At 43.0% G+C, this 25,534-nt stretch overlaps 3 protein-coding genes across 3 annotated transcripts; 2 read left to right on the forward strand and 1 right to left on the reverse strand.

The window, feature by feature from the left end:
• The first annotated feature begins 72 nt into the window (after positions 1-72).
• Positions 73-19,156, forward strand: ccdc88aa (coiled-coil domain containing 88Aa). Its single transcript, XM_061274762.1, has 29 exons — positions 73-135; positions 198-289; positions 1,743-1,848; positions 2,595-2,664; positions 2,882-2,940; positions 3,070-3,153; positions 3,280-3,420; positions 3,622-3,800; positions 6,645-6,726; positions 6,820-6,978; positions 7,419-7,565; positions 7,655-7,799; positions 7,981-8,619; positions 8,687-8,892; positions 8,976-9,170; positions 9,290-9,420; positions 9,487-9,628; positions 9,697-9,870; positions 9,978-10,139; positions 10,240-10,517; positions 10,627-10,770; positions 10,927-11,113; positions 11,213-11,358; positions 11,528-11,620; positions 11,700-11,899; positions 12,066-12,146; positions 12,354-12,590; positions 12,781-12,843; positions 17,946-19,156. Exons 1-29 carry the CDS (start codon positions 73-75, stop codon positions 18,962-18,964), a joined length of 5,424 nt encoding a protein of 1,807 aa, XP_061130746.1. The 3' UTR covers positions 18,965-19,156.
• An 868-nt stretch (positions 19,157-20,024) lies between these two features.
• mettl26 (methyltransferase like 26) lies at positions 20,025-22,086 on the forward strand. Its single transcript, XM_061274442.1, has 6 exons — positions 20,025-20,391; positions 20,496-20,658; positions 21,328-21,387; positions 21,491-21,558; positions 21,687-21,765; positions 21,839-22,086. Exons 1-6 carry the CDS (start codon positions 20,198-20,200, stop codon positions 21,893-21,895), a joined length of 621 nt encoding a protein of 206 aa, XP_061130426.1. The 5' UTR covers positions 20,025-20,197; the 3' UTR covers positions 21,896-22,086.
• Positions 22,087-22,335: 249 nt separating this feature from the next.
• On the reverse strand, positions 22,336-25,168 carry wfikkn1 (WAP, follistatin/kazal, immunoglobulin, kunitz and netrin domain containing 1). The gene is made up of 2 exons (XM_061275031.1): positions 24,732-25,168; positions 22,336-24,086 (listed from the first exon to the last, which is right to left on the reverse strand). Exons 1-2 carry the CDS (start codon positions 24,999-25,001, stop codon positions 22,569-22,571), a joined length of 1,788 nt encoding a protein of 595 aa, XP_061131015.1. The 5' UTR covers positions 25,002-25,168; the 3' UTR covers positions 22,336-22,568.
• Between the last annotated feature and the right edge of the window lie 366 nt (positions 25,169-25,534).

The raw sequence follows: 25,534 nt of genomic DNA on the forward strand, positions 1-25,534 counted from the left end.
TCACATGTAAGAGCTAGTTAGACAAGTTGGGATTTTACAGTGGATGTATTTCTGACAAAACTTTGGGTGAAGATGGAAAGCGTTTTTTTCCAGCCCATCCTGGATCAGTTCATGATGAGCCCACTTGTCACCTGGGTATGTAATTTCAAATAAGCGAGTGATGATGGATTTTTCTTAACTTGGCCGCTTCTCTGCAGGTGAGGACTTTTGCTTCTCATGACGAAAGCCGTCATGCGGACTTCAATGAATTGTTGGATGGAGTCTTTTTGAATGAAGTTATGAGCCAAATGTAAGTAATGTTTTGCGTTCACTTTTTAAATGAATGAATGGTCCTATAAAACAATGTTTGAACTTTGGGGTGTGGTGTTAATTGACATTTCTCCATACCAGTAGAACACTTTTGGCAAACTAGTAGGACGACTACATGATACTAGTGAGGCAAAATTTGTGCACTAGTTGATAACTGCATGCTACTACGACTGCCTTGGGACGTTAAGAATACTTGTTTAATTGTCAATCAATCGATCATCAAATAATCAATAATTATTTAGATAATCAATTAATCACTAAGAGCACAGCTGTCAAACTCAAACTTCTTATCACAATCCAGTCTCGCCGCATCATCTCATGTGGCCGATGAAAGTAAATAATGTTTTTTAACTTGCATAATTCTTGCTAATATCTGCACCAAAATTTTAAATTGGCAAGTGTAATAAACAAGACTATTGGAAACCGTAACTGGCTCAGGACAGAAATGAATTTAACCCCCCCTCATTCAGAGCCATCCTGTCCAAATCCTCTGACTTCTGCCACACATAAGTAACTATTCTCTGACTTCTGTAATCCGTCATAAAAGCAGAATGATTACCAGGATAAACAGTTCTTACTAATTGTTTATCAAAAATTAAAGTAATGTGTACTAGTAGCACATTAATGTCCACTATATTGCACAATTTTGCTTCATTTAGTAACACGTGGTTGTCCTACTAATGTGCCAAAGTTGACCTTCAAGTGTGCAGAAGTGGGGAAAAAACTATCAATACGACTAACCCGTTCAATTTGTGCACCTTAGTCTTTCGACCAGTGCATTGATTTGCTTCTACTGCTGTTATTCATCAAGTTTAGATAAAATCCTGCCAAAACTGATGAGCCATCATAAATTTTATTGGGATGCTAGTTAAAGGATTATGATTTGAGCACCGTATGTTCAAAGGGAATTATCCCCACCCTCAAAAAACTGTTGTTAAATTATAGCAAGTGACAAACTGGATGCTTGATTCATGAAGGGTAAAATGGACAACGCAGGAGAGTTATGGAAAGCTTCTATTGTCTACCATTAAGATACAATTGTTCATTTATTCATTTTAATCAACCAGTCTCATAATAACCAGTTCTTTATGAGTACCAGCGCTTGAGTGGTAGGAGGGGAGGGGGCAGAGGCGGGATAATCTCTTGGATTGGGAGAGCCTCCGAGATTAAAACTGTGTTGCTGGTGTTTAGTGGCATTTGGACACAGATGGGATAGAGGAGCGAGGGGGGTCGCACAGAAATGGGGCACTAAAAAATGGGCGGGGACAGAATGACTGAACAGTGTGATGACGGAGCAGCTCACGGCATTTTTTGTATTGTGTATGTTGAGAGTGTCAAATTTGCATCAGCATTATTGTTTATTTAGGAGGAAATGCAAGCAAACATTTGGAAACTCTATTGTTGAACATTTCCTCTGTCATTTTCCACATCAGACATCCTCCAGCCGTACTTCAAACTACAACCAAAATGAGCAAGGATCCAAGTCAGCGAGTCCAGAACTTGACCTTTCTTGTTCAGCAAATCAAAGCATATTATCTGGTGAGTGAGTTTCCCCTGCATCCATCCAAGCTACATGCTGCTAAACCCTTTCACAACACCGGGATTATGAAATGGGAACATTTGCTTTGGATTTTTCAATTGCACCTCAAGTTTGCAGACACGCACCGAATATGTAACACGTGCAAACTTGACTCCTTGATCTGACTCATTTCCTCACAGATCGAGCTCTGTCTTATGATGCATGCCCTTAATATCGCCCCTCTCGACATCTGCGCAATCAGCACAAGATCAGTTGGAACGCAAGCGCCAAAGCTGCAGTCTGAGCCCCGACAGAGTTTTAGAGTCGCACATTTCAAGCACGAGATGCTGTGGCACACACCACTGCAAATAAGGCTTGGACTTTCCTCCTCTGTCAAATTAATTAACCGCAGTTTGAAATGTCTTCCATTCAAATCTGCTAACATTTATGAATATTACATTTCGATTTCAGTGCTTACGTTTGTAGGGTAAAAAAAAAAAAAAAAAAATTTAAGTGGTTCTGTTCAGGCTGGGTTTAGCTTTTTATCTTATAATGTTAATAAAGATGCTTTACTCCATTTGGATTCACAGAAACATTAGTTCATGATGGAAAATGGAAAGAGCATTGTGTTCAATATTTGTTTCTAATACATTAATACAGACTGACATACTGTATGAGGATTCGCATCTACAGTATATTTAGCCATAAGTAAATATTCTATCTTTATCCTTCCTTTCATCTATTTGGTTTGCATTTTATTTTACAGGAAAACCTGAGACAGTTGATTCTGATTCCTCTTCCAAATGTGCTGCAGCTTTCGAGAACTCCTCACACTGGTATGCCATCCATCATTTCTACAGTGTTTTTATTTTCACAGACTCGAAGGTGAGCTGAAGCAATCCTAGCTAACTTTCTGCAAAGAAAAAAAGAATGAAACATCTCAAATCAAATTTGGCACAAAACCTGTTTGCAAATAATGAATGTCTTTTGTGACATCAGTCCTGGATCTTTTCTTTATTTAATTATTACCTATTTTATCTGTTCTTGGAACAGAGCAAAGTCTGGTGGAAATGAAGAAACTATTGTTGTTACTCCTGGGATGTGCAGTTCAGGTAAACATTCAACTGGCATCTAATATGTACCATACCGCCATATGTTTTATGACAATATAGTTGGCAAAATAATCCCTTATCACATTACCTAAAGTGGAAAGCAAGAACTATTTTATGTTTCATTTTCAGTGTGAGAAGAAAGAGAAGTATATTGAAATAATCCAGGCGCTTGACTTTGACACAAAAGCAGCAATAGCTGTGCACATTCAAGAGGTATCTATATAATTTGTTAAATAATATTTTTGTATTGAGATTAAGATCACTTTTGCAAGAGCAACCTAACAAGAAATAAGTAGATCATTGATAATGTCCAAATGATCAAACCAACATATTCTCCAGCTAACCCACAGTCAAGACAACCTGCTCGACCTACATTGGTTGGAGTGCAGTAACATGCCCGCCCATGAGCTGGAGGTTGTAGCAAAGACCATAGCTGCCAATCTTCAGCACTTGCTGGTCCAGAGGGACTCCCATCTGGAGGTGAGGCATGATACGATTTGGAAATGTTGTAAAATAGCTGAGAATACCAAATATGTAAATGTACTTGGACTGTGAATTGTAAATGGTTGTAAATAAAATAAAAATACAACCATTGTCAGTAAAAGTATGAATGAAAGTGTTAGGATCCATTTTGAACAATCAGTCAATCAAATAACATAGGACATGTTTTCGTTTCTTAAGACGATAGCAGAGCTAACACAAGAAAGGGAAGGTGTGGTTCGTGTGCTTTGTAGCTCATCCGGCCCGCAGTCGGCCGTCTATCCTGCCATCATGCAACAGCAGCAGGCGGGAACTCAGCAACACTTGGTGGTGGAACTTGCAGACTCAAAAGCCAAGATTAGACGACTTAGACACGAGCTGTGAGTACGACAGACGACAATGCGTAGACAAACTACACTAGATATTTTCTTACCTACACAATTTTTTGATACGAACTGCCGTACCTTGGCAAACCTTTTACCTTGCAAGGTAAAATTAAGAAATAGATCACCGGTCTCGGGTGGAATCCTGAAATCTACAAAATCATCCCTTTTCAGAAGCCCACCCAAATGTTAAGTTTGTTGAACCATTAACATTTAATCGTAAAAAAGAGCAAGCCACTTTCAACACTTTGAATTGGTCAAGAATACGTAAAAGTAACACGAACATATTTTGACTAACCAGATTTTTGAAAAAATACAAAATTGACCAAAATGTGACTTGTTAGATTTTGGCCCAACACCAGCAAATACAATATACCGTATTTTCCGGCCTATAAGGCGCACCGGACTATAAGGCGCACCTTCAATGAATGGCCCCTTTTAAAACTTTATCCTTATATAAGGCGCACCGGACTATAAGGCGCACCATTAATGCATCATGTCAGATTTTTAATCCAAATCAAATCATTCTCCATTTTATCTTTTTTATTTCAACTTCAAACGGAAACAAATTACTTTATAATCATAAAATAATGATCCATAGTCTTTTTGAGTCATGATTCATAGTCTTCAGCGGGCCACTTTCATGACACAATGCTTTGGGCCAGTTTAAATTTAGGAATTTGGTCCATATATAAGGCGCACCGGGCTATAAGGCGCACTGTTGGTTTTTGAGAAAATTTTAGGTTTTTAGGTGCGCCTTATAGGGCGGAAAATACGGTAATTGTTTTTCTTTTGTGACGTCTTTTTTAAAGTTGTATGATTTCTTCCTTTTGGGGTCAATTTCAATTTTGAGCATCCATTTGAATCATCTCAAGTTTATAGCTCAGGGGTGGGCAAACTTTTTGACTCGCGGGCCGAACTGGGTTCTAAATTTGGACCGGAGGGCCGGACCAGGAGCAGATGGTATAGGCGTTGTGTGAAGTCATATAAGCGACCTGTAAAGGTCATTGCATAAAAGATCTTGGCCTTTAGTAGGTAGTAAAGCATGGATATTCCAAACAAGTTTTTTGAAAACAAATGCATTCATTAACAGCATTAAAAAAAAAAAAAATCACTAAAAAACTGCTATCAGTGATTCTCATAAAATACGACACTGTTATTATGAATAACAATCTCCATCACTTCAGTGCCTGCAGGTCAGATTAATGAAAGATGTTTATCTTATGGGATCACATCAAACGGCAAACATTCTGACCAAATATATCATCTTGAAGAATCGGTGAAAGCATACATCCAAATAAAGTAATCAAAACAGCAACACGGTGAGGGGTATCTGAAAATCAGAGCAGAGTTTTAACTCGCAAACACCTGGTAACAGAGGTGAGGAAACGGGAAACACTTAAGAACTTTACAGGTTAAGATTAGTCGCAAATAGGTGGTGCATCAATGTCCTTGAGCATCCTGCATTGTTTGAAAATGAGAATGGTCGCTAGTTTCAATCCCTGCTATGTGTACAAATCATATTCAAAATGCATTTTTTTACAATAAACTTGAGAGCCTCCCGTTCATTTTCAGTGGGAACAGTGTTGTTGGTGTCCCTTTTTTGCTAGTGCGTCATAGTCTGGAGTAAAATTTGTTGTGGCAATTCTTAGGCGAGATCCGAGGTGTTGGTCCGTTTACCTTGATCTGTGACGGGTTGATGTTGATGTGGCTGAACGTCACGTCGCGTACGTCGAGCCAAATCGGCCACTCTTTTTTAAACACTCGGCACTCACTTCTTTTTTTCGGGCCACTCATTTTAATGGAAGGATTCCAGGGGAAGGTTTGTGGGTGGCTTTAGCGCAAAACTGCATCTGAAAGCTCAGCGCGCGAATTATAAGAATGCTGTCGTCAAAGCCCACGCTCTAAATTCGGGACTGATACGAATAGAGCGAGAGTGCGCCAAGTCCGTACTACTGAGTACGTACACGCACTTGTGAGTGTGCACCGAGCTTTCTGACACGGCTTCCGGTAGTAAATGCGCAGGCGAGCGCTTCGCCATCTACTGGGAAAACGCAGTCATTGCAGGCAAAATGACCAAAAAAAAAAAAGTTTAATAATACAATTTGTTCAGGGTTGGCGGGCCGGATTAAACGGTCCCGTGGGCCGGATGTGGCCCGCGGGCCGTAGTTTGCCCACCCCTGTTATAGCTACATAAAAAGGTTACTTTTGTATACCATTAAAAAACAAGACCTACTACATACAGAAGTAGAAATGAAGACTTTGTAAAAATAAAATGAAATAATGTGTCTTTTGCATGGAGCATTAGTAGCTGTGAGGTACTTAAATGTAAGCTGTCCTCTGGACTCCCTCCAGTAGCTTCTGAATGATGTTACTACAGGATCAGAGATGCCCCGGGGAGTTTGGCCCACATTAATGCCTGCCTGGCAATTTCAGTGGTTGCACTATACCCCTGACCCACATTGGCTCTGTGCTCGTGCCACTCATGTACGCACATGCATACTAACCCCGATCTGAAGACCCTCTAATAGCAATGTTGCTGATAATCGCCCTCTCGCGTATTATCCTTGCTTGCAAGGTCAGTCGGACAGTTCCTTGAAGAAACACATTTAACCAATAATGTGTTTATTAATTTCTTTTTTTTTTCAATGGCCCTTGAACCAGTTATTTCATCTAAGCGGGTACGCTTTTGAATTTAAGTTTGCCCTTTTCAGCTGAGGCAGAACAAAATGTTTTGTTTCAACAATGCCCATAAAAAACCCATAAAATGTTATCATTATGGCATAAAAGATGTTTTGCTAATTGTGTCTGTGTCTCTCTGTACTGTATCCCTTCCTTCAGAGAAGAGAAGAGTGAACAATTGCTGGACAACAGACACGACCTGGAGAACATGGAGTCAGAGCTCAAGAGGATCCAGCAGGAGGTTTGATAAGACGATAAATTGACAGTAACACATAGTTAGCATTCTCTATTTTTTTTACATTCATTTGCTGAATCTGTGTGAATTTTTCATCAGAACTTGAAGCTGCTTGTCGATGCCCGAGCAGCCCGTGCCTACCGCGATGAGCTGGATGCTCTGAGAGAGCGTGCGCTCAAAGCTGATAAGCTGGAGTGTGAGGTCGGACGCTACAGGGAGCAAATGCACAAGATGGAATTTTACAAGGCCAAAGTGGAGGTTAAAACAACTATGAATACCATTTTTCACATACACACACAAACACACACTAATGATTACTTGATTAATAAAATAGTTGTTGATTAATCAGATAATTGATTAGTTGTCGATTGATTCGACAGCTCTATAATTGTCACCGATTTTTCTGCGTCTATTCTAGGTCCGAGGTTGGTAACCTATTTGGCGGACAGAACCATAGATGCCCATTTTTTACAAATAATTTCCCATGAGCGCCGTACCATTTAAAACAAAAAAACTTTATTTATTATTATTTTTAATAACGTCACCAAAAGAACCATATCTGGCTCGCGAGCCATCGGTTTCCGACGCCTGCTCTAGGTCATCTATAATATCGTACAATTACTTGGAAATGGGAATGTATTTTATTATGGTTGATGTCATATCAGCATTACGCAAATGTTTTTCCTCCTTGACTTCAGGAGCTCAAGGAGGATATCAGAGTGCTGCAGGAAACCAAAGAGGTACTAGAAGATCAGCTGGCAGGCTGGAGAGCACGCTCAGATCAAATCCACCAGCTGGAGAAACACAGCCTGCTACTGAAGGCCCGAATACATGACATGGAACAAGTAATTGACATTTTGAACGTCGTAAAAAACAGTGGCGGAGATATTGATTTCAGTATCTTCAACTTACCAATCGTGCATGCTCACTTTAGGGAAGAGATGCAGATCGTAAATGCATTGAGGAGCTGCAGGATGAAAATTTGACTCTGTGTTTAGCACAGAGGAGGAGCATGGAGGAGTCCCAGCACCTGGGATGGGAGTTAGAACAACTTTCCAAAAGCACCGACAACTCTCAGGGTAAGAGCTGGCCAAATAACATGAGAATTGCTTTCCACTGATGCGGTGACACTCACAATATAAAACATGTTTGAAATTAATAAATGAACCATAGTCCATATTTCCCATCACATAAATGTTTATTCCTACAATGTCAAGGTCTTGCTGTCGACATTGATCACCTCTCTGTGTTCGTCTAAAGGACAGCAAACTTTAAGTGAGGAGGTGAATGAGAGGATCCGAAGTCGGCTGTTGAAGTTGGAGAAGGAGAACCAAAGTCTCCTGAAGACCATCGAGGAGCTCAGAAATGCCTGTCTTCACCACAACACGCATTCCGACAAACGCAGCCACTACAGCGAGAAGGATCGTGTCCGGCATGTGGTCTGTTGCGCCGATAAATGGACCTCAGATGAAAACAAATCATTGACTTCCTGCTCACGTGAGCAAAACTGCAGAAATGCATCCAACCTTGGTACAATAAAAGACATTCTTAATACAGATGCTGAAGATCAAACACCAGAGCAAGACCATGCAGGCCTTTGCCAATCACCTAATACATTCAGTCATATTCAGGAGAAAGGAAAGTTAGAGGACAACAACAGCGGAGCACATTTTAAAGCAGCTGATTTGGAAGAAAATATTTCAAACATTGCTCATTACGCTGTTGCATCACATAATCCCTCTCCTGGTTCAAGAAGCAGCAGTTCCAGCCATGACGGCATTTTTATTAGCCAGCCAACACGCTTCACTCACGCCAACAAGCACACGCAGCATCTGGAGGCCAAATGCAAGGCACTGGACTCCATTAATCAACAACTGCAAACTTCCCTTGGTAACACAGGTATGTTTTGTAAATGGGGAAGGTCACATTTTGTTAGAAGACGCTTCTAGAAAATCTTCCTCTTTAGAGCGAAAAGTCCACCGATTGGAGACTGAGGTTCAAGAACTGGAGGCAGACAACCAAAGCCTCCAGGCCACATTAGAGGAACTCCGGATTACTGCACGCCGTCTGGACCAAGTGGAAACAGAGAAGCAGAGTTTGGAACAAGAAACAGCAGCATTGGAAAAGGTTAAGAGACAACTGGAAAAGGAGACTCGACGATTGCGCCAGCAGGTAAGTGCAGGGTTGCCAGTTTTGAGTACCGTTTTCATCATGGCTGAAACCAAAAGTAACAGTTGTTACATTTTCCATGTCAGGCTGAAATTCAAGAAGCCAACTTAGATAGCAGTAATGTCTGCATGGCGAGCCTGGAAAGGGAGATGCGCTGTCTGGTGAAAGAGGTGGAGGAGTTGAGGGAGACAGCTGAAAGGGTCAAGGGGCTGGAGAGAGACAACAGAGAACTGGCCAAGCAAGCTGCAATTGACCAAAGGACCTTGGACACCCTTAGAAAGGTCATAAGGAGGCTTAAGAATCTATTTGTTCTGACCTTGTCCCACTTTTTTTTTTTCACTTAACAGCACCGTTTTTTTTTTTTTTTGTCAACTAATCCTGACTTGTTGACTCTTTTTAGGAACTTGTCAGTGAGAAACTGAAGACCCGGCAGAAAGAGGATGAACTAGCGCGTCTGTCCCATGAGCACGAGATAAGAATTCTCAACAGAGAGAATAAACAATCTGTGGAACTCGACACAGCCGAACGCAGGTCTGCATTGTATTGTTTTGCTTTTAAAAATAAGGATGAAATATTGACATATATTTGTCCATGCAGAAGGTTCAATATGCTGGAGTCAGAGTTGGAGTTGTCCATGAAGAAGTGTCTTCAAATTAAAGACGACAAGTTGGCTGTGCTGGAGTCCCGTCTACAAGAATCCTCAAACCTTAACGAGCATCTTCGCCACGAACTCAGAACTGTGAATTACAAATCTCGTTTTGTAGTTTTGTCCAGTTGCAGGTGTTTTAACTATTTTTCTCCACACAGGTGAAAGTGCGCTATGAGGCCTTGCAGCAAAAACACGAAGAGGAGGTGACTGAATCATGCGCCACCCCTCTGAAAGAGAATGGAAAGGAAATGAGTGAATGGTTGCGTGAAAGCCACGAAGCCACCAAAGAGCTCCTGAGTATTAAAGACCGACTGATTGAAGTAGAGAGGAACGTAGGTAGCATTTTATTGCTGAACACGTTGTCAAAGCAAATAATGACATTTGAATTGAAGCAAATTATGGACCTCGTCAGCTCTTTAAACTCTTCTCCTCTTTCTAGAACGCAACACTGGAGACAGAGCGTCAGGCTACGCAGTCCCATCTGAAGCAGCTGGAGAGTCAGTCTGACAGTCAACAGGCTCAGATCCTCGCGCTGCAGAGGCAAGCTGCCACCCTGCAGGAGAACACCACCACTTTGCAGGCACTCAACGCGGACTTGCAGGTAAAGGGATGGATGAGAAAATTAAGCTGGGTGCGCATTCACGTGCATAACAACTGTATTTACTTTTTGTTTAAATTAATTAACCATCTTGCTTTTCCAGGTGGAAAAATCCACATTGACCTCCCAGAGTGCTTCCCTAATGGCTCAGAATGCTCAGTTGCAGCAGCAGCAGGTGGGAACAGAAAGTGAGAGGGACAGTGCCATACGGGAACGCGAAGAGCTGCGAGGTGCCCATGAGCAGCTATTACGGGATCATGAGCGTCTGGCGGCTCTCCACGAGCGGCAAGCCGCAGAGTATGAGGTCCTCATGGGGAAACACGGCTGTCTGAAAAATGCCCATCGGACGCTGGAGCTCGAACACCGCACACTGCAAGACAGGTAAGAGAAGCAAATGTGAACAAGCATTAACATAAATGTTGCTACCAGGTAGCCATCGTTATTATTATTATTGATTTGTTTCATGTTTGATTTGGCATATTTACTGTAGGTACAACAACCTGTTGCAGCAACGGACCAAATTAGAAGATCTGGAAAAGGCCCTGAAGGAAGAGCAGATGAGAATGAGTCTGGAGAAGGAACATCATAGGACCGCTGCCGCTGAATGTTGCAGGCTTCGGGATGAGAAAGACTGGTGAGGGACGCAAAAGGAGAACAAAGGCACATGAACAATTAGGCAAAGGGCAAATGTCATCGCAAGCAAAAATACATGTACCGTATATGCCCACAGGAATTTGTGATCATCATTATTACTCTATTATTTACTGCATACCACCCTTTTTCTTCACAGGCTGAACCAAACTTATTGTCAACTTCTAAATGACAATGAGCTGCTGAAAGCAGATCACAAGCAGCTGAAGAGCCAACTAAATGAGAGCAAGCTGGCTCACACCTGGCTGGAGGCCGACTATTCCAAGCTCAAAAAGGAGTACCAGCAACTTGATATCACCTCCACAAAACTCACCAACCAGTGCGAGGTGGCTGGCCATTCTATCTTAAAACACAGATCTTCTGATGGTTGCAAAAAAGCTTATCATCTGATTTATTGGATTGATTTGCGACAAATGTATTATTAGCTGCTGAGCCAGTTGAAGGGGAACCTGGAGGAGGAGAATCGTCATCTTCTGAGTCAAATTGACACACTGATGCTGCAGAACCGGACTCTGTTGGAACAGACAATGGAGAGCAAAGATCTGTTTCACATAGAGGAACGACAATATATGTAAGCAATGAGAACCACTTACAAACTACATAATTAAGTGGAAGAAGACACATTGGATAAGAGAGAAACAAATTGAACAGATGGATTTGTTGGAATGCAAGTTCTTGTTTGCTTAAGAGAATAATTTAAAAACTAACAACTTTTGTCAACTCTCTCATTGTTTGTTTAGTGACAAACTTAATGATTTGAGGAGACAAAAGGAGAAGCTCGAGGAGAAGATAATGGACCAGTATAAGTTTTATGAGCCCTCACCTCCTCGCAGGTGAGTTGCTTGACAGGTACATCATATTAAGAAATAATTTCTTTTCATCAGTCCTTTAATAAATGTTCATTTTCAACAGGCGAGGAAACTGGATCGCTCTTAAGCTGAAGAAATTGATCAAATCGAATAGCCGTGAACAGGGACTAGAACATTCACTCACACCGACACACTCGGAGGCTCAGCTCTCATGTCACGATAGCAGCTCCTTCATTAGTTCAGATGGCTCTGCAGGCTCCACCTCCACATCAGTAGGTGACATCATACCATCACAGCCTAGCAGTGAGTATGGGCTTCCTGACTTGAACTTTGGATTTGTGTGTCCAATAACTCATTCTTCATTTTCCACCGCATGCATCAAAATGTCTCTCGTTTGGTCTTGTTTCTCTTCACTCCCTTTTGCCATTTCACAATTCAATCCATCACATGGATGCTGTCTGTTCAAAAGCCACACGGAAAGTGTTTCCCCATATGAGAAGCAAGCCGAAGAACAAAGATAAACTGAAGTCTCTCATCCAACGTTCCTTGTGTAAGACAAACTGTGTTTGAGTTTGATCTGTTCTTTATAATAGCCTTAATTCAACTACTAAATAATAAATCAGAACCTGCAGTACCAATTAAAAGTAATTCTAATTTACTGAACATGCATAAGATTCAGACTGCATCACATTGGCTCCTCTACATCCTCACCCCTCTCCATCTCCCCACCGTCCTGTTCTCTTGTACAACATTGCAGCCCTGAGCAGCTTGCTGTACACCTCTGCCCCGTTGGAGCAGAAGCAGTTCACATCCAGCTCAGAGGAGTTGGAAGGCTCTGAAGCTGATGTGCAGGACAGGAAAACAATATCCACCTCATTCCTAAGCACATCTATCCTATCCACACGACACTTGAATCCCACTACTGAACTATTCATGCAACTCCACGCTACAGCCAGTGACACTGATGTCCCAGATGTGTCACAGCTACAGCTAGGTAGCAAGCCATTCATTTCACCATGTCTTTATTTGAAATCATTTAACTCATTCACTGCCAGCCCAGTTAAAATTGATCTTTGACGTCTATGGCTGTTCGTGGCAGTGAATGAGTTAAGAAGTGTAGATTAGGCTCTTGAATCCATGGAATGTTAATGTACGTCTTTTTATCAAATATTTGTGCTCCGCAGATAAGGATTCAAGCAATAGTGCCACACCATCTGGTTTGGAGGACGAAGAGCTGCAGCATCAGGGTAAAGCTTTTTGAATAGCCGTTTAGAGGATTCAGCAAATACAGATGTATTACCCTTGCAGGAATTAGAGTAAATCCATCAAATCGCTATCATGACCTTGTTTTGTATTAATCTGCATGCTGACTACAGAGGCAAAAAAAAAAAACAATGAAGTGTGGATCTGCTGCCCCCTTTCTATCATTAACACAATATGATACTTTTGAAAAGGCACTGTTAAAGAAATAAAAAACTAACCTGAAAAGATGGCAAACGTTTAAGACGGTGTAATACAGTGAATGGAGCTGGGCGACCAAATGCAGCTTGGACCAGGGTTTATTGAGGGAACTCAAAAGACAGACTATAAAGGCTCGACTAAAGACGAGAATAACTTAACAGACAGACAAAGACAAGAAAGACCAAACGAGAAACAAGACAAGAACAGACAAGTGACTAGCGAAACAAGAACAATCCGACAGGAGTGACACGCAGACAGGACTTAAATACATGACAGCAGTGACATGCGGTGAGGTTCATGACTGGCGAGGCGTTGCAAGCCTCCCTTGCCTCTTCTGACCCCACATCCCTGGCACATACTTACCCCCTGAGTCGCCTTGACCCTTTCTTAACGCCGCTAGGTATCCCAGTCAAGCCACTCAGGGCAGAAGAGCTGAGAACCAGCCGCGGTGAACCGCTGCCTTTCTCCTCCGATCGGGGTTCGAGGGCACTGGAGCCAGCCCTGACTAAGCAGTGCCTCCCCAGTGCTCTCCTCCCGGTTGTACCTACAAAAAAAAGGCTTCTTTCTTCTTGAGCAACCTTCTTTGTCCCATGTCAACGCACGACCTAAGGAGATGCTGGATCCATTCCTCCAACTTTGCTGTGCTTCCTCCATCGCGAGACTCCAGGGAAGTCAAAGTAACTAGAGGGAACTCACCTGTATTGCAATACCTGTGGAGGGAATGGCTGAAAAAGAAACCCTACTCTACATCGCCTAGGTCCCGGTGCATCCTCGGCCTAGTCACCTAAGCTGGACTAGGGGACGTGAATATTAGGGGCAAGAATTTAGAACCTGTTCCAGGTCACCATTTAGAGTTCAATTTTAACGTGTGTGGTGCAATGTGCTGTTGCATGAGCAAGGCTAACCCTCATAGAAGACTGAGCCTCGATTAAGGTCCTTCCGCTCTGGACCACCACACCCTGCGTGCATTGTTCCAAGAGTCGGAACTCAGGGGGGCCGCATACGTACCCCCTGAGTCGCATTGACCCTTCGTTAACACCGCTAGGTTTCCAGGTCAAGCCACTCAGGGCAGAAGAGCTGGGGATCAATCCTCCCCAATCAGAGTGAGAACCAGCCGCGGTGAACCGCTGCCTTTCTCCTCCGATCGAGGTTCAAGAGCACTGGAGCCAGCCCTGACTAAGCAGTGCCTCCCCAGTGCTCTCCTCCCGGTTGTACCTACAAAAAAAAAGGCTTCTTTCTTCTTGAGCAATCTTCTTTGTCCCATGTCAACGCACGACCTAAGGAGATGCTGGATCCATTCCTCCAACTTTGCTGTACTTCCTCCATCGCGAGACTCCAGGGAAGTCAAAGTACCTAGAGGGAACTCACCTGTATTGCAATACCTGTGGAGGGAATGGCTGAAAAAGAAACCCTACTCTACATCGCCTAGGTCCCGGTGCATCCTCGGCCTAGTCACCTAAGCTGGACTAGGGGACGTGAATATTAGGGGCAAGAATTTAGAACCTGTTCCAGGTCACCATTTAGAGTTCAATTTTAACGTGTGTGGTGCAATGTGCTGTTGCATGAGCAAGGCTAACCCTCATAGAAGACTGAGCCTCGATTAAGGTCCTTCCGCTCTGGACCACCACACCCTGCGTGCATTGTTCCAAGAGTCGGAACTCAGGGGGGCCGCATACGTACCCCCTGAGTCGCATTGACCCTTCGTTAACACCGCTAGGTTTCCAGGTCAAGCCACTCAGGGCAGAAGAGCTGGGGATCAATCCTCCCCAATCAGAGTGAGAACCAGCCGCGGTGAACCGCTGCCTTTCTCCTCCGATCGAGGTTCAAGAGCACTGGAGCCAGCCCTGACTAAGCAGTGCCTCCCCAGTGCTCTCCTCCCGGTTGTACCTACAAAAAAAAAGGCTTCTTTCTTCTTGAGCAATCTTCTTTGTCCCATGTCAACGCACGACCTAAGGAGATGCTGGATCCATTCCTCCAACTTTGCTGTACTTCCTCCATCGCGAGACTCCAGGGAAGTCAAAGTACCTAGAGGGAACTCACCTGTATTGCAATACCTGTGGAGGGAATGGCTGAAAAAGAAACCCTACTCTACATCGCCTAGGTCCCGGTGCATCCTCGGCCTAGTCACCTAAGCTGGACTAGGGGACGTGAATATTAGGGGCAAGAATTTAGAACCTGTTCTAGGTCACCATTTAGAGTTCAATTTTAACGTGTGTGGTGCAATGTGCTGTTGCATGAGCAAGGCTAACCCTCATAGAAGACTGAGCCTCGATTAAGGTCCTTCCGCTCTGGACCACCACACCCTGCGTGCATTGTTCCAAGAGTCGGAACTCAGGGGGGCCGCATACGTACCCCCTGAGTCGCATTGACCCTTCGTTAACACCGCTAGGTTTCCAGGTCAAGCCACTCAGGGCAGAAGAGCTGGGGATCAATCCTCCCCAATCAGAGTGAGAACCAGCCGCGGTGAACCGCTGCCTTTCTCCTCCGATCGAGGTTCAAGAGCACTGGAGCCAGCCCTGACTAAGCAGTGCCTCCCCAGTGCTCTCCTCCCGGTTGTACCTACAAAAAAAAGGCTTCTTTCTTCTTGAGCAATCTTCTTTGTCCCATGTCAACGCACGACCTAAGGAGATGCTGGATCCATTCCACCAACTTTGCTGTACTTCATCCATCGCGAGACTCCAGGGAAGTCAAAGTACCTAGAGGGAACTCACCTGTATTGCAATACCTGTGGAGGGAATGGCTGAAAAAGAAACCCTACTCTACATCGCCTAGGTCCCGGTGCATCCTCGGCCTAGTCACCTAAGCTGGACTAGGGGACGTGAATATTAGGGGCAAGAATTTGGAACCTGTTCCAGGTCACCATTTAGAGTTCAATTTTAACGTGTGTGGTGCAATGTGCTGTTGCATGAGCAAGGCTAACCCTCATAGAAGACTGAGCCTCGATTAAGGTCCTTCCGCTCTGGACCACCACACCCTGCGTGCATTGTTCCAAGAGTCGGAACTCAGGGGGGCCGCATACGTACCCCCTGAGTTGCATTGACCCTTCGTTAACACCGCTAGGTTTCCAGGTCAAGCCACTCAGGGCAGAAGAGCTGGGGATCAATCCTCCCCAATCAGAGTGAGAACCAGCCGCGGTGAACCGCTGCCTTTCCCCTCCGATCAGGATCCAAGAGCACTGGAGCCCCTGAGCACTTACACCCTGAATCACGTTGACCCTTCGTTAACACCGCTAGGTATCCAGGTCAAGCCACTCAAGGCAGAAGAGCTCATCAATCCACCCTGATCAGAGTGAGAACCACCCTACCAAAGTATGCTCATATATTCTTGAGCAATCTATTATGTCCCATTCCAACACATGACTTAAGGAGATGCTGGATTTAACTTCCACTTCCCTGTGCTTCATACACCGCAAGGCCCCAGGGAAGGCCAACCTGTTGTTGTAGTTGTTGCCAGAGGGTCACTATTTCAGAAAGTTCTTACACTCACGGTTCCCATTCATTCAGGTTCCTGGTGGCTCCCTCTTGTAAATCCCTTGTGTACTACCTCTCATCCTCCAACAGTTACTCCAGGTAATTTGGATATAATTTCGAGCGGCCCTGAGTGTGGCTTTATTGTATTTCCGATTATTAGTCAAAACCTATTTTAATATTCTCAACCCTGAGTAGTGTGTCTTCAAGTATGACTGCATCCTTTGTCCCTGTTGAGTACAAAAGTTGCTTATACATTTTATACCATTCACTATCTTAGATTTTTTTATCCCCTACACTTTTGATCTCATTGATTTAAATGTTCAGCTGTCGATTTTATTGATCAATCACTGTTTATCAGTATTGTACTTATACTTTAATTCAATCATCTAACCATCATATTCCATTATTGTACTTAAGGTTTGACATCTTGGGGTCACATTGGCAGAGTGTGCCATTAGCGGTGATCTCTTTGGATCACTGCAATTTCCATAGCATATGTTAATGACATCTGCTCTTACCTGAAGGTCCTTATTTTTGGTGTCCCTTACACTCACGGTGCCATGATTTTTCCAAAATGGCCGGTCATCCTGGTGGCTATCCCTGGCATTGCGTCCGATTGAATTTAGGTTGGTAGGTTTATTTAGATTTTTTAAGTAGTTTTTTGGGGGGATTTAATTCTTTTTTTTTTTTTTAAATTAGGATTAGGGTTAACCAAAACTAAATTCAAATCGATCATCCCTTATTTAGAATATTATTGTAATAATTGCACATTCACAATATAAGAATACAAGAGACGTGCGGTGAGGTTCATGACTGGGGAGGCACTGACGTCACACACACACCTGGGTAATATTTGTCCAACTGAGTCACAAAAATGTTGGGGAAAGCTGCTCTAGTGTGGCTTCTTCATTATTTAATTTGAACTATTTTAATTAAAATCTCATATCAGCAGTCTTCACACATAATAACACTCAATAAGACACATGGAATCAAAAACTTGTTTTCGATCGTGCGTACCACTCCGTTCCGTTATCTGATGATAATGATGATGATGATGATGATGATGATGATGATGATGATGATGATGATGATGAGGATGAGGATGATGATGATGATGATGATGATGATGATGATGATGATGATGATGATGATGATGATGATGATGATGATGATGATGATGATGATGATGATGATGATGATGATGATGATGATGATGATGATGATGATGATGATGATGATGATGATGAAACTTTATTCATCCCACAGCGGGAAAATGTACTTGTCACAGCAGCATACAAGAGTGCAAGAATACAAGTGCCAAAATTGTATTCTTGCACAATAATCTCATGACATTGTGCAGATGATGAATATGTAAGTGAATATCTCTGTTTAAAAATCTACATTAATTTTCATCCCAGGGCTCAATGTCACCCAGAGTCGAGCCGAAAGTGAGAGCAGCGGTGAGTTCAGCATCAGCCTGGATAATGAGCCCTGGTCAAATGGTAGCAGCCCTGTCCAGCAGCCACTGTCTCGCCACACCTCTGCCTCGTACCATCCGCCAAGAGACACCTCGACACCCCAACGCACACAGCAAACCTCCTCCACAGCGCACAAACAGAAAGCCTTGACCATCCCTACGGCAAACAGCCAGGAATCAGAGCTCAAACTAATTCATCAACAGAAAGAGCCTACAATAAGCCACGATTTCTGGCTCGCACGGGGAACAAAAAGCATCAGAAGGGGCTCTAAAGGAAAACGTCGCTCATCAGATTCAGTGGCCACGTTAAGCACAAATTTAAGATCCGATACTGATTGTACCCAGACTTTAGCTTGTTCGCCAGTTACAGTGTTTTATGTTCAGGGCAAGTCATCCTCTATGTCTGGGTGTCTCAATTGCTTCTCTAATCCACTGGGAAAAGAAGGGCGACTCAAAGGCTTGTCGAAAAGTCTTCCTCGTGCCAGCAGTGTCATTTCCACAGCCGATGGGTCATCTAGACATCCCACCATCACCAATGACTGCAGGGTGGTAGTGAAGACTGAGACACTTCCTGGTTCCATTTCAGATAAGCACAATATCCAGAAACAAGAATCAGCAGCAGCATCCAATCAGCAAGTCAGTGAAAGCAGAGCGCCTGAGCTCAGTCCTCCAGTCAAACCTCCAAGAGACCCAACAGTCCGTGTTGCCAAAGACCACTCGAAACCCCCTGTGCAGGAATCAGATTTAAATCCCCCATTTAGTCTTAACTCTGTCTTCTCAAACACAATCTTCAGCGATTCAGAAGGGAGTCATATGGATGCTCTTGCGAGGAACAACCTGATGGATATTTCCCTCAACAAGTCCACCTGCAAAGCAAAACTGCACTCCAGTGAGCCACAAGTCTTCTCAACACAGATTGCAAAAACTCAAAATGGAAAAAGTGAAGAATCACAATCTTGAGATGAGGAGCATAGAAAGAAGTATATCCGACATCTTTTGTCACTGCATTATTAACATTACCCATTTGTACAGTATGTAACAGATGTTTTAGTGATCTATGTTTATTTCTTTATTACAAGGAATCTGCTTAAATTAATATTAGTTATATGTTTTCATATTTTGTCTATACTTTTACAGGAAATGGGAGGGACAATTGAGTGAACCCTTGGATATTATAATTGGTTGAGCCTCATTTAGCAGCAATAAAGTCAACCAAACACTTTTTTAGCTGCAGATGAGCTCACACAAAGATCAGGAAGATCCATTTACTTTTTCTTCCATGTCCGGTGAATATTTACTTGTTATTTTAAATTCAAAACAAAAACCGTGAGGTGAGAAATACGGTTGTTTGTGTGGTATCACTCTGGTTTGAATCAGATGTTTTTGTTTATTGTTTTTTTACAGCACAAATATCAGCACAAAAATTCAACACATAAATGTCATGATCAGTATGTACAGAAATTTAAGAAAGTTCAAAGGGTCAACATGCGTTGTCCTCCCACTGTGGGTTAAGACATTCTAAGCAAATACAGAACAATAAGTTATTTTATTTTTGTTTGTTTGTTTGTTTGTTTGTTTGTTTGTTTGTAAACGGGTAGGTGGTAAAGCAATTTTTAAGTAGCTATGTTATACTTTTGCCTATCCCACAAAAATTGACCTGCTGAGATGGTATGTCATAGTTTCAACACCTCTGTGAAGCTCTGTGATGCAGCTATTTAGCTTTACTTCACCTTTCAGGCAATCCTTTGTTTTGAATGTTTTTTTAAATTGCCAAAATATTCCTTATCCTGTAGTTGTGCCCTGGTGCTTTTGACTTGTTGTGCCCAGAGTTCTATTCTATTTAAATGTGAACCTGAAAGAAATGTGATGTTTATATGTGATATCAGGTGTACATTATATCAACTATACCGAGGGCGACTGTGTTTTCTTCCCTTTAATAAAGAGAATTTATAAGGAAAATAGATTTGCGTCTTATTTTGAAGGTGACTACTTTTTCCGCCGCTCTCATTGGATACTGTGCTGACCACGTGACTAGTGACAAGCGGAAGTTGAGTGTTTTCTAGTGAAAAACAAAACATTCGAGGTTACGCTCCAGTTCTTCTATTAGGACTAACAAATCAACAACCAGGTGTCCTGGGGTGGCTTCGTAAATTCTGGTGTATTACCCGACAACTGTACCCAGATTTAAGCAAGATGCTGAATGCCGCGGCTGCGGAAAGAAACAAGGAGCCCATCCTTACGGTGCTGCGGGGATGCGTGAACACCGACAGAAGGCTGCAAGCGCTCGAGATCTCCTCCGGTACAGGACAACATGTCATGCATTTTGCTGGGGCTCTAAAGAACATTACTTGGCAACCATCAGAGTACGATCAGCGGTCTTTAGCCAGGTATTTTTTTTGACTTTACACCAATCACGAGCGGTGCTGATGATGTAGGCATGTGCGTGAGTTGTTAGACTAACAATACACCCACCGTGATTCTCTCTTTTCAGTATAGAAGCCTACAGAGCTCACTATCAATTGAACAATGTGAAGCCTGCCATCCACCTGGATGCTTCTCAGAATCATGATTATTGGGGAGGGATCCAAGCGGAGAGCCTCGATCTGGTCCTCAACATCAACATGATCCACATCTCTCCCATGGCTTGTACAGAGGCAGGTATCTCGGTGATGGGTCTAATTTTAGTTCATGGACTTTTCTTGCAATGACTGTACCCGTGCATACGCCCACCAGGCACTTTGCACCTGCATGATCTAGTAAGAGCTTTTCACAAAATTTTGCTTCGGCAACAGAAAGGAGACTATCCTCTCTTTTCAACAAATTTGTTAAAACGTACAAGGAATTTGTCCCCAGTAGTTTAGGTCACTCTGGTGCTTTCACTGAAAGACAATAATAAAGACATAAATCAAATGGTAAAAACATGCATGACAAAGTATTAGCAAATCCAAGTACTAAGTGCATCATTAATAAACGTATTGTTAAAAAGAGATGTCTGGAGTGGCTGACCACCCAGTGGTACCTTTCCTTGACTTATAAGCTTAACTTGTTCTGTCACCAAACTTGCAAATCTATTTACTTATACTATATGTGCAGCCAGTTTTGGCAATTGAAATATTTCTAAGGTTACTAAAAATAACATTGCATTTTTTGTTTATGTCTTTCATAAAGTAGAAAAGCGGGTTAGAAGAAAAAATATGTATATACCGGTAAAACCAAAATTAAATAACATCAAACACTGAACTGGTTAAATTTAAATTTAAAATAAACTGATTCATCTGCTCTTTGCCTTCCAACAATATAAGTCATGTTTATTTCCCTTCTAGGGTTTATTCAAAGGGGCTGGAGGGGTGTTGAAGCCACAAGGTCTACTCTTGACATATGGGGTGAGTTTAAATTGATTTTATCGAATCATAAATCTGCATTTCATGAAATTATGGCAGCAAAAAACAAATCATTATGTGATGCAATATCTTCTGCCATCTCCAGCCTTATGCGATGAATGGCACCATCACGCCACAAAGCAATGTTGATTTTGACTTGAGCCTACGACAAAGGTAAGTTAGTTGACCTTTCGTCTTCGTGGCCACTGTTTTGTGGGATTATGTCAGAGAGAATTATTTATTAATCATGTTAAATGCACTCGTGCAAAGTAAGTTCAGGAACAAAACATTTTCATTTACAGGAATCCAGAGTGGGGCCTCAGGGATATTTCCCTCCTCAAATCACTTGCAGAAATACATGGTTTATTCCTGGAGAAAATTGTAAGCTAGCAGTTTTTTCAAATTGATATATTTTTTTCCTGTGTATTATTAATGGTGATGTTTTCTGTGTTAGGTGGATATGCCAGCCAACAACAAATGTCTCGTGTTCAGGAAAGAGAGTTTGGTGTGACGTCCTTCTTTTGCTGAACGGATCACACCAGGATGGAAAAAAAGCGCCTTAAATTAACAAAACGCTCAAACGTGTTGCCAAATTCCTACAACTAATTGGACATTACGTTAAATAGACAGAATGATTGTATCATATATTGAGTACAACTATATTCCTGATTGCACGCAACAATAAAAGTGACTCACTTCTTATCCTGATTTAGCTCATTTTTGCTTTTCTCATTGTATAAGCTTTGGTCATTTAGCAAAAACAAAGGTTCAAATCACTTGTTGAGAGGTTTATAGGTGATATTGTGCACATTAGACATACATAGATAAGTAAAAGATCACTCAAAATATATATATCTATATATAAAGACAATTTAAGTGACATTATGCAAAACAGTACAAGTTGGACAATATAAAGATATTTTTCTGACAGCTCTAAAAGAAATAATCGTGAATGCTATCATACAAACTGCATGTGAAGGGAACAAGGACTAATCGACTTTGACTATTGAAATAATAAAACACAAAATAAGACCTCACAACACACTTCAAATGTAGTTTAAGTAGCGCTAGACGCCATGAGTGCTCCTGTATAATTTTTGTTGGGCTAACGTCCACTTGGGTGATAAATGTTTCACAGTGCCATTTGTTCCTCCAGCCATCTGTGTAATAGCAAGTCTGCAGTTTTACGATGTCCGGCAGGTCTTTTTAACCACAACCTCGCGGAGCTTTTTAAGTCTGCGATCGGTTATCGCTCTGACGTAACTGTCTGACTGGATGATGGCCATGCCGTCCTGCACCACCCCCATCACCAGCAGAGGGTTTTCCTCCACGGTGATGTTTGGGCAAGGACAAGTCCAGTCTATCTTGTCAATGGTCACCTCAAGGTGCTTGGTGTTGAGGAAAGTCAAGCCCATCTTTTCATCTCTGAGAACCTCTTCCAGGCTAAAGCGGGCCAATCCCGAATCCAGATCCTCAACGAGCTCGGTCAGCCGGCCCACAATGGCAAAGTCACTGCGACATAAACTGGGCACCATTTTGCCCTTAACCCGACACGTCTTGCAAGGTTTCCTTTTGGGCGTTGGGCAGTTTGCTTCACACTCCTTTTTGGTGCCAAAGCTGTTAGCATTCCCGTGGCAGCCACCGTAGGCGAACGCTTGGCAGCGTTTCATGACAGAATTCCAAGCCCAACGCACTTCCCAAGTTTTGCAGGGGCCCTGCACCGAAGGTAAGGAGCATATCCCCATCCCCTCTCTCTGACAGGAGGCCTTGCATTCCTCATAGGTCTCGAATCGGTTGCGGCTATCCTCGCAGCCGCCGTTGCTGAAGGTCACGCAGGAGCCCAGCTTGTTGTCGTAGTACCAATCCACATGGCGCTCACCGCTGCATACTCTCGTGTCCACTTCAGCCAGGCAGTCTGCCGGTGAGAAGGGTCTCCCCATGGGCATCTCTGGATCCTCGGAGAAGTCATCGTCAGACCGACGTATGACTGAGAGAGGGTAGTCCGCACGGAGAACCCCAGCGGAATTGCGTGCAACGCAAGTGTAGATACCCGTGTCCCACACTTGAGCGTTGTAGATGACGAGCTGTCCGATGTTGGTGATCACCACGTTGCCGTACATTTGATCCGGCCTCATGACGAGCCTTTCACGCCGCTCGCTTTGTTTCTCCCAGGTGACGTCGGGTCTGGGGATGCCAATGACATCACAGTGGAAGCTGACCGTGCCTCCAACATAAATGGACTGGTGGTGAGGGTTGGAGTACAGCGTGGGTGGCATCGGGTCCTCCTGAGAAGATGTTGGGGTGGGATAAGCAGTCGTGTCCTGAGGCAGCGGACTCGTGTGGGGTCCTGCTAGGTAGAATCGGCAGGTAACCACAGTAAGTGTCACCCCGCGGATGCAAGCCTCCGCATCCATGTAGCAGCGGTTGAAATACGTGAGGCCATCCGACGCGCATGTAAAGTTGGGCTCTTTCTCGCATCGGTCCTGACACTTGCAGATGGGCTGGCCGTCCCAGATGTCACAGGTGGCTCCCTGCTGGCTGCAGATAAATCCATCGCAGGTTGCCGTGGAGCCCGGGGCGGTGTCCCCTTTCCCTCCTCCAAGACCATCGGGCTGGGCGGTGGTGCCATCGGAGAATCGTGCAGCTACACAACTGTTGAGGCCGCACACGTTGGTGCAGCACTTCTCAAAGTCAGCACAGTCCTGCTCATACAATACAAAGCACAAAATACAAATTGACAGAGGTGGCAAAAATACTGACACCTAGAAGAAAAAAATATATGTAAAGAGGAAAACAAGTACTGAAATGTATTCACAAAAGTAAACAAAAAGGCTTATTATCTATTAGCTTTGGCAAATTGAGACATGCAATTAAAATTAAACAAAAAGATAAATATGACAAAACATAATTTGTGAATGCCACAAGCTTTTAGGCAAAACCCAACAATGTCAAACAAAGTTCCTAAAATTAGGCTGTGGATGGCAATTATCTTGTGTCTCAGAATTTGTTGAAATTTCGTTGTATCCTGGTCCACGCTGTCTCTTATGAGTCAACAAGATCCCAGTGAATAAATCAACCATCAATCTGTATGTGTCGTTTGTACAGTCATCTCTAAATGTTTTTGATCCAATTTTCAATTTTTTTTTTTATATATGTATGCCTTTTAAAATTGTGCTCAAGTAAACATAAAAATAATTCACTAAATGTATAGATACATGAAATACAGTATGCAGTGAGAATACTTGTACCCGTGTATTTTCATGTACAGATTCTCGGCTATATATGTATATATGCATATTTTTAAAACAAATAACATTGGTTAGGCTATAAAGTATAAATTACCTCACCTCATCAATGTTGCATTCTCTCTCGCAGGTGCTTTGTGCATCAACCCAGAGATTTGTGTTGATTTTATTGGGACAAAGTCCTTCATGTTCCACTTTGGGTGCTGACACAGTCGCACCCAGAGGAAGTCTGAATAATTGGCAAAGCAGGAGTGTTCGTAAAAACACATCAATCCATCCCAGTTCTTGTCTCCTAGAGTTGCGTGTATGACACCAAATTGTATTTTCCTTGGCGCATCTACAATCCAAAAGTGGTCGGTGGGTTTTATACATTGTTGCTCCTTTTTGGTCTTCGTCCTTTGATGATTAATTCCATATCTCATTTAGGTCAGGATAAGGAAGTAGGTTCTTGGAGCTTTTCAGGAGAGGTCTGGTTTGTGCGTCAACAATGTGCAAGTCAGTCGTTCTGCTGTGCGTAAAGACTATCCAACCAAGCTACGCGCGCCACGAAACTTCTGAAGCTACTCCAGCAATACCTTACGTAAATGTATTTCGATTCCAAGTCTTGATTTGTTTCCTTAGAGAAAAAAAATGCGTGTCAGTAGACAAAGTTTCGCCGCAGGCGATTTCACACAACCGAGAATTGAGCGATTGAAAAGCGCACAATGAGAAAGAAAGACGCAACATCAGGCTTTCAGAGCGTGAAAAGAGAAGGGGGGAAAGGGCAGTCCCCTCAGGCCCCCCCCTGGCCGTCCGGCGTCTCAAACTTTTATGAAGCACTGCCATGCGCTCAGCAACTGCACAAACATTGTAAAAACATCAAAGAAAACAAGCTGTGCCAACATCCCCGTGAGAAGTCTAACGTT

Source organism: Syngnathus typhle, linkage group LG3, assembly GCF_033458585.1.
Source record: "Syngnathus typhle isolate RoL2023-S1 ecotype Sweden linkage group LG3, RoL_Styp_1.0, whole genome shotgun sequence".
Lineage (NCBI taxonomy): Eukaryota > Metazoa > Chordata > Actinopteri > Syngnathiformes > Syngnathidae > Syngnathus > Syngnathus typhle.

Excerpts from the sequence above, each read along its gene's own strand:
- mettl26 (XM_061274442.1), top strand. The coding sequence starts at position 20,198 with ATGCTGAATGCCGCGGCTGCGGAAAGAAACAAGGAGCCCATCCTTACG. Across the intron at positions 20,392-20,495 it reads GATCAGCGGTCTTTAGCCAG|TATAGAAGCCTACAGAGCTC; the intron begins GTATTTTTTTTG and ends CTCTCTTTTCAG. Across the intron at positions 21,388-21,490 it reads GTCTACTCTTGACATATGGG|CCTTATGCGATGAATGGCAC; the intron begins GTGAGTTTAAAT and ends TGCCATCTCCAG.
- ccdc88aa (XM_061274762.1), top strand. The coding sequence starts at position 73 with ATGGAAAGCGTTTTTTTCCAGCCCATCCTGGATCAGTTCATGATGAGC. Across the intron at positions 136-197 it reads TGAGCCCACTTGTCACCTGG|GTGAGGACTTTTGCTTCTCA; the intron begins GTATGTAATTTC and ends GCTTCTCTGCAG. Across the intron at positions 6,727-6,819 it reads TCAAGAGGATCCAGCAGGAG|AACTTGAAGCTGCTTGTCGA; the intron begins GTTTGATAAGAC and ends ATTTTTCATCAG.
- wfikkn1 (XM_061275031.1), bottom strand. The coding sequence starts at position 25,001 with ATGTATAAAACCCACCGACCACTTTTGGATTGTAGATGCGCCAAGGAA. Across the intron at positions 24,087-24,731 it reads GAGAATGCAACATTGATGAG|GACTGTGCTGACTTTGAGAA; the intron begins GTGAGGTAATTT and ends TTGTATGAGCAG.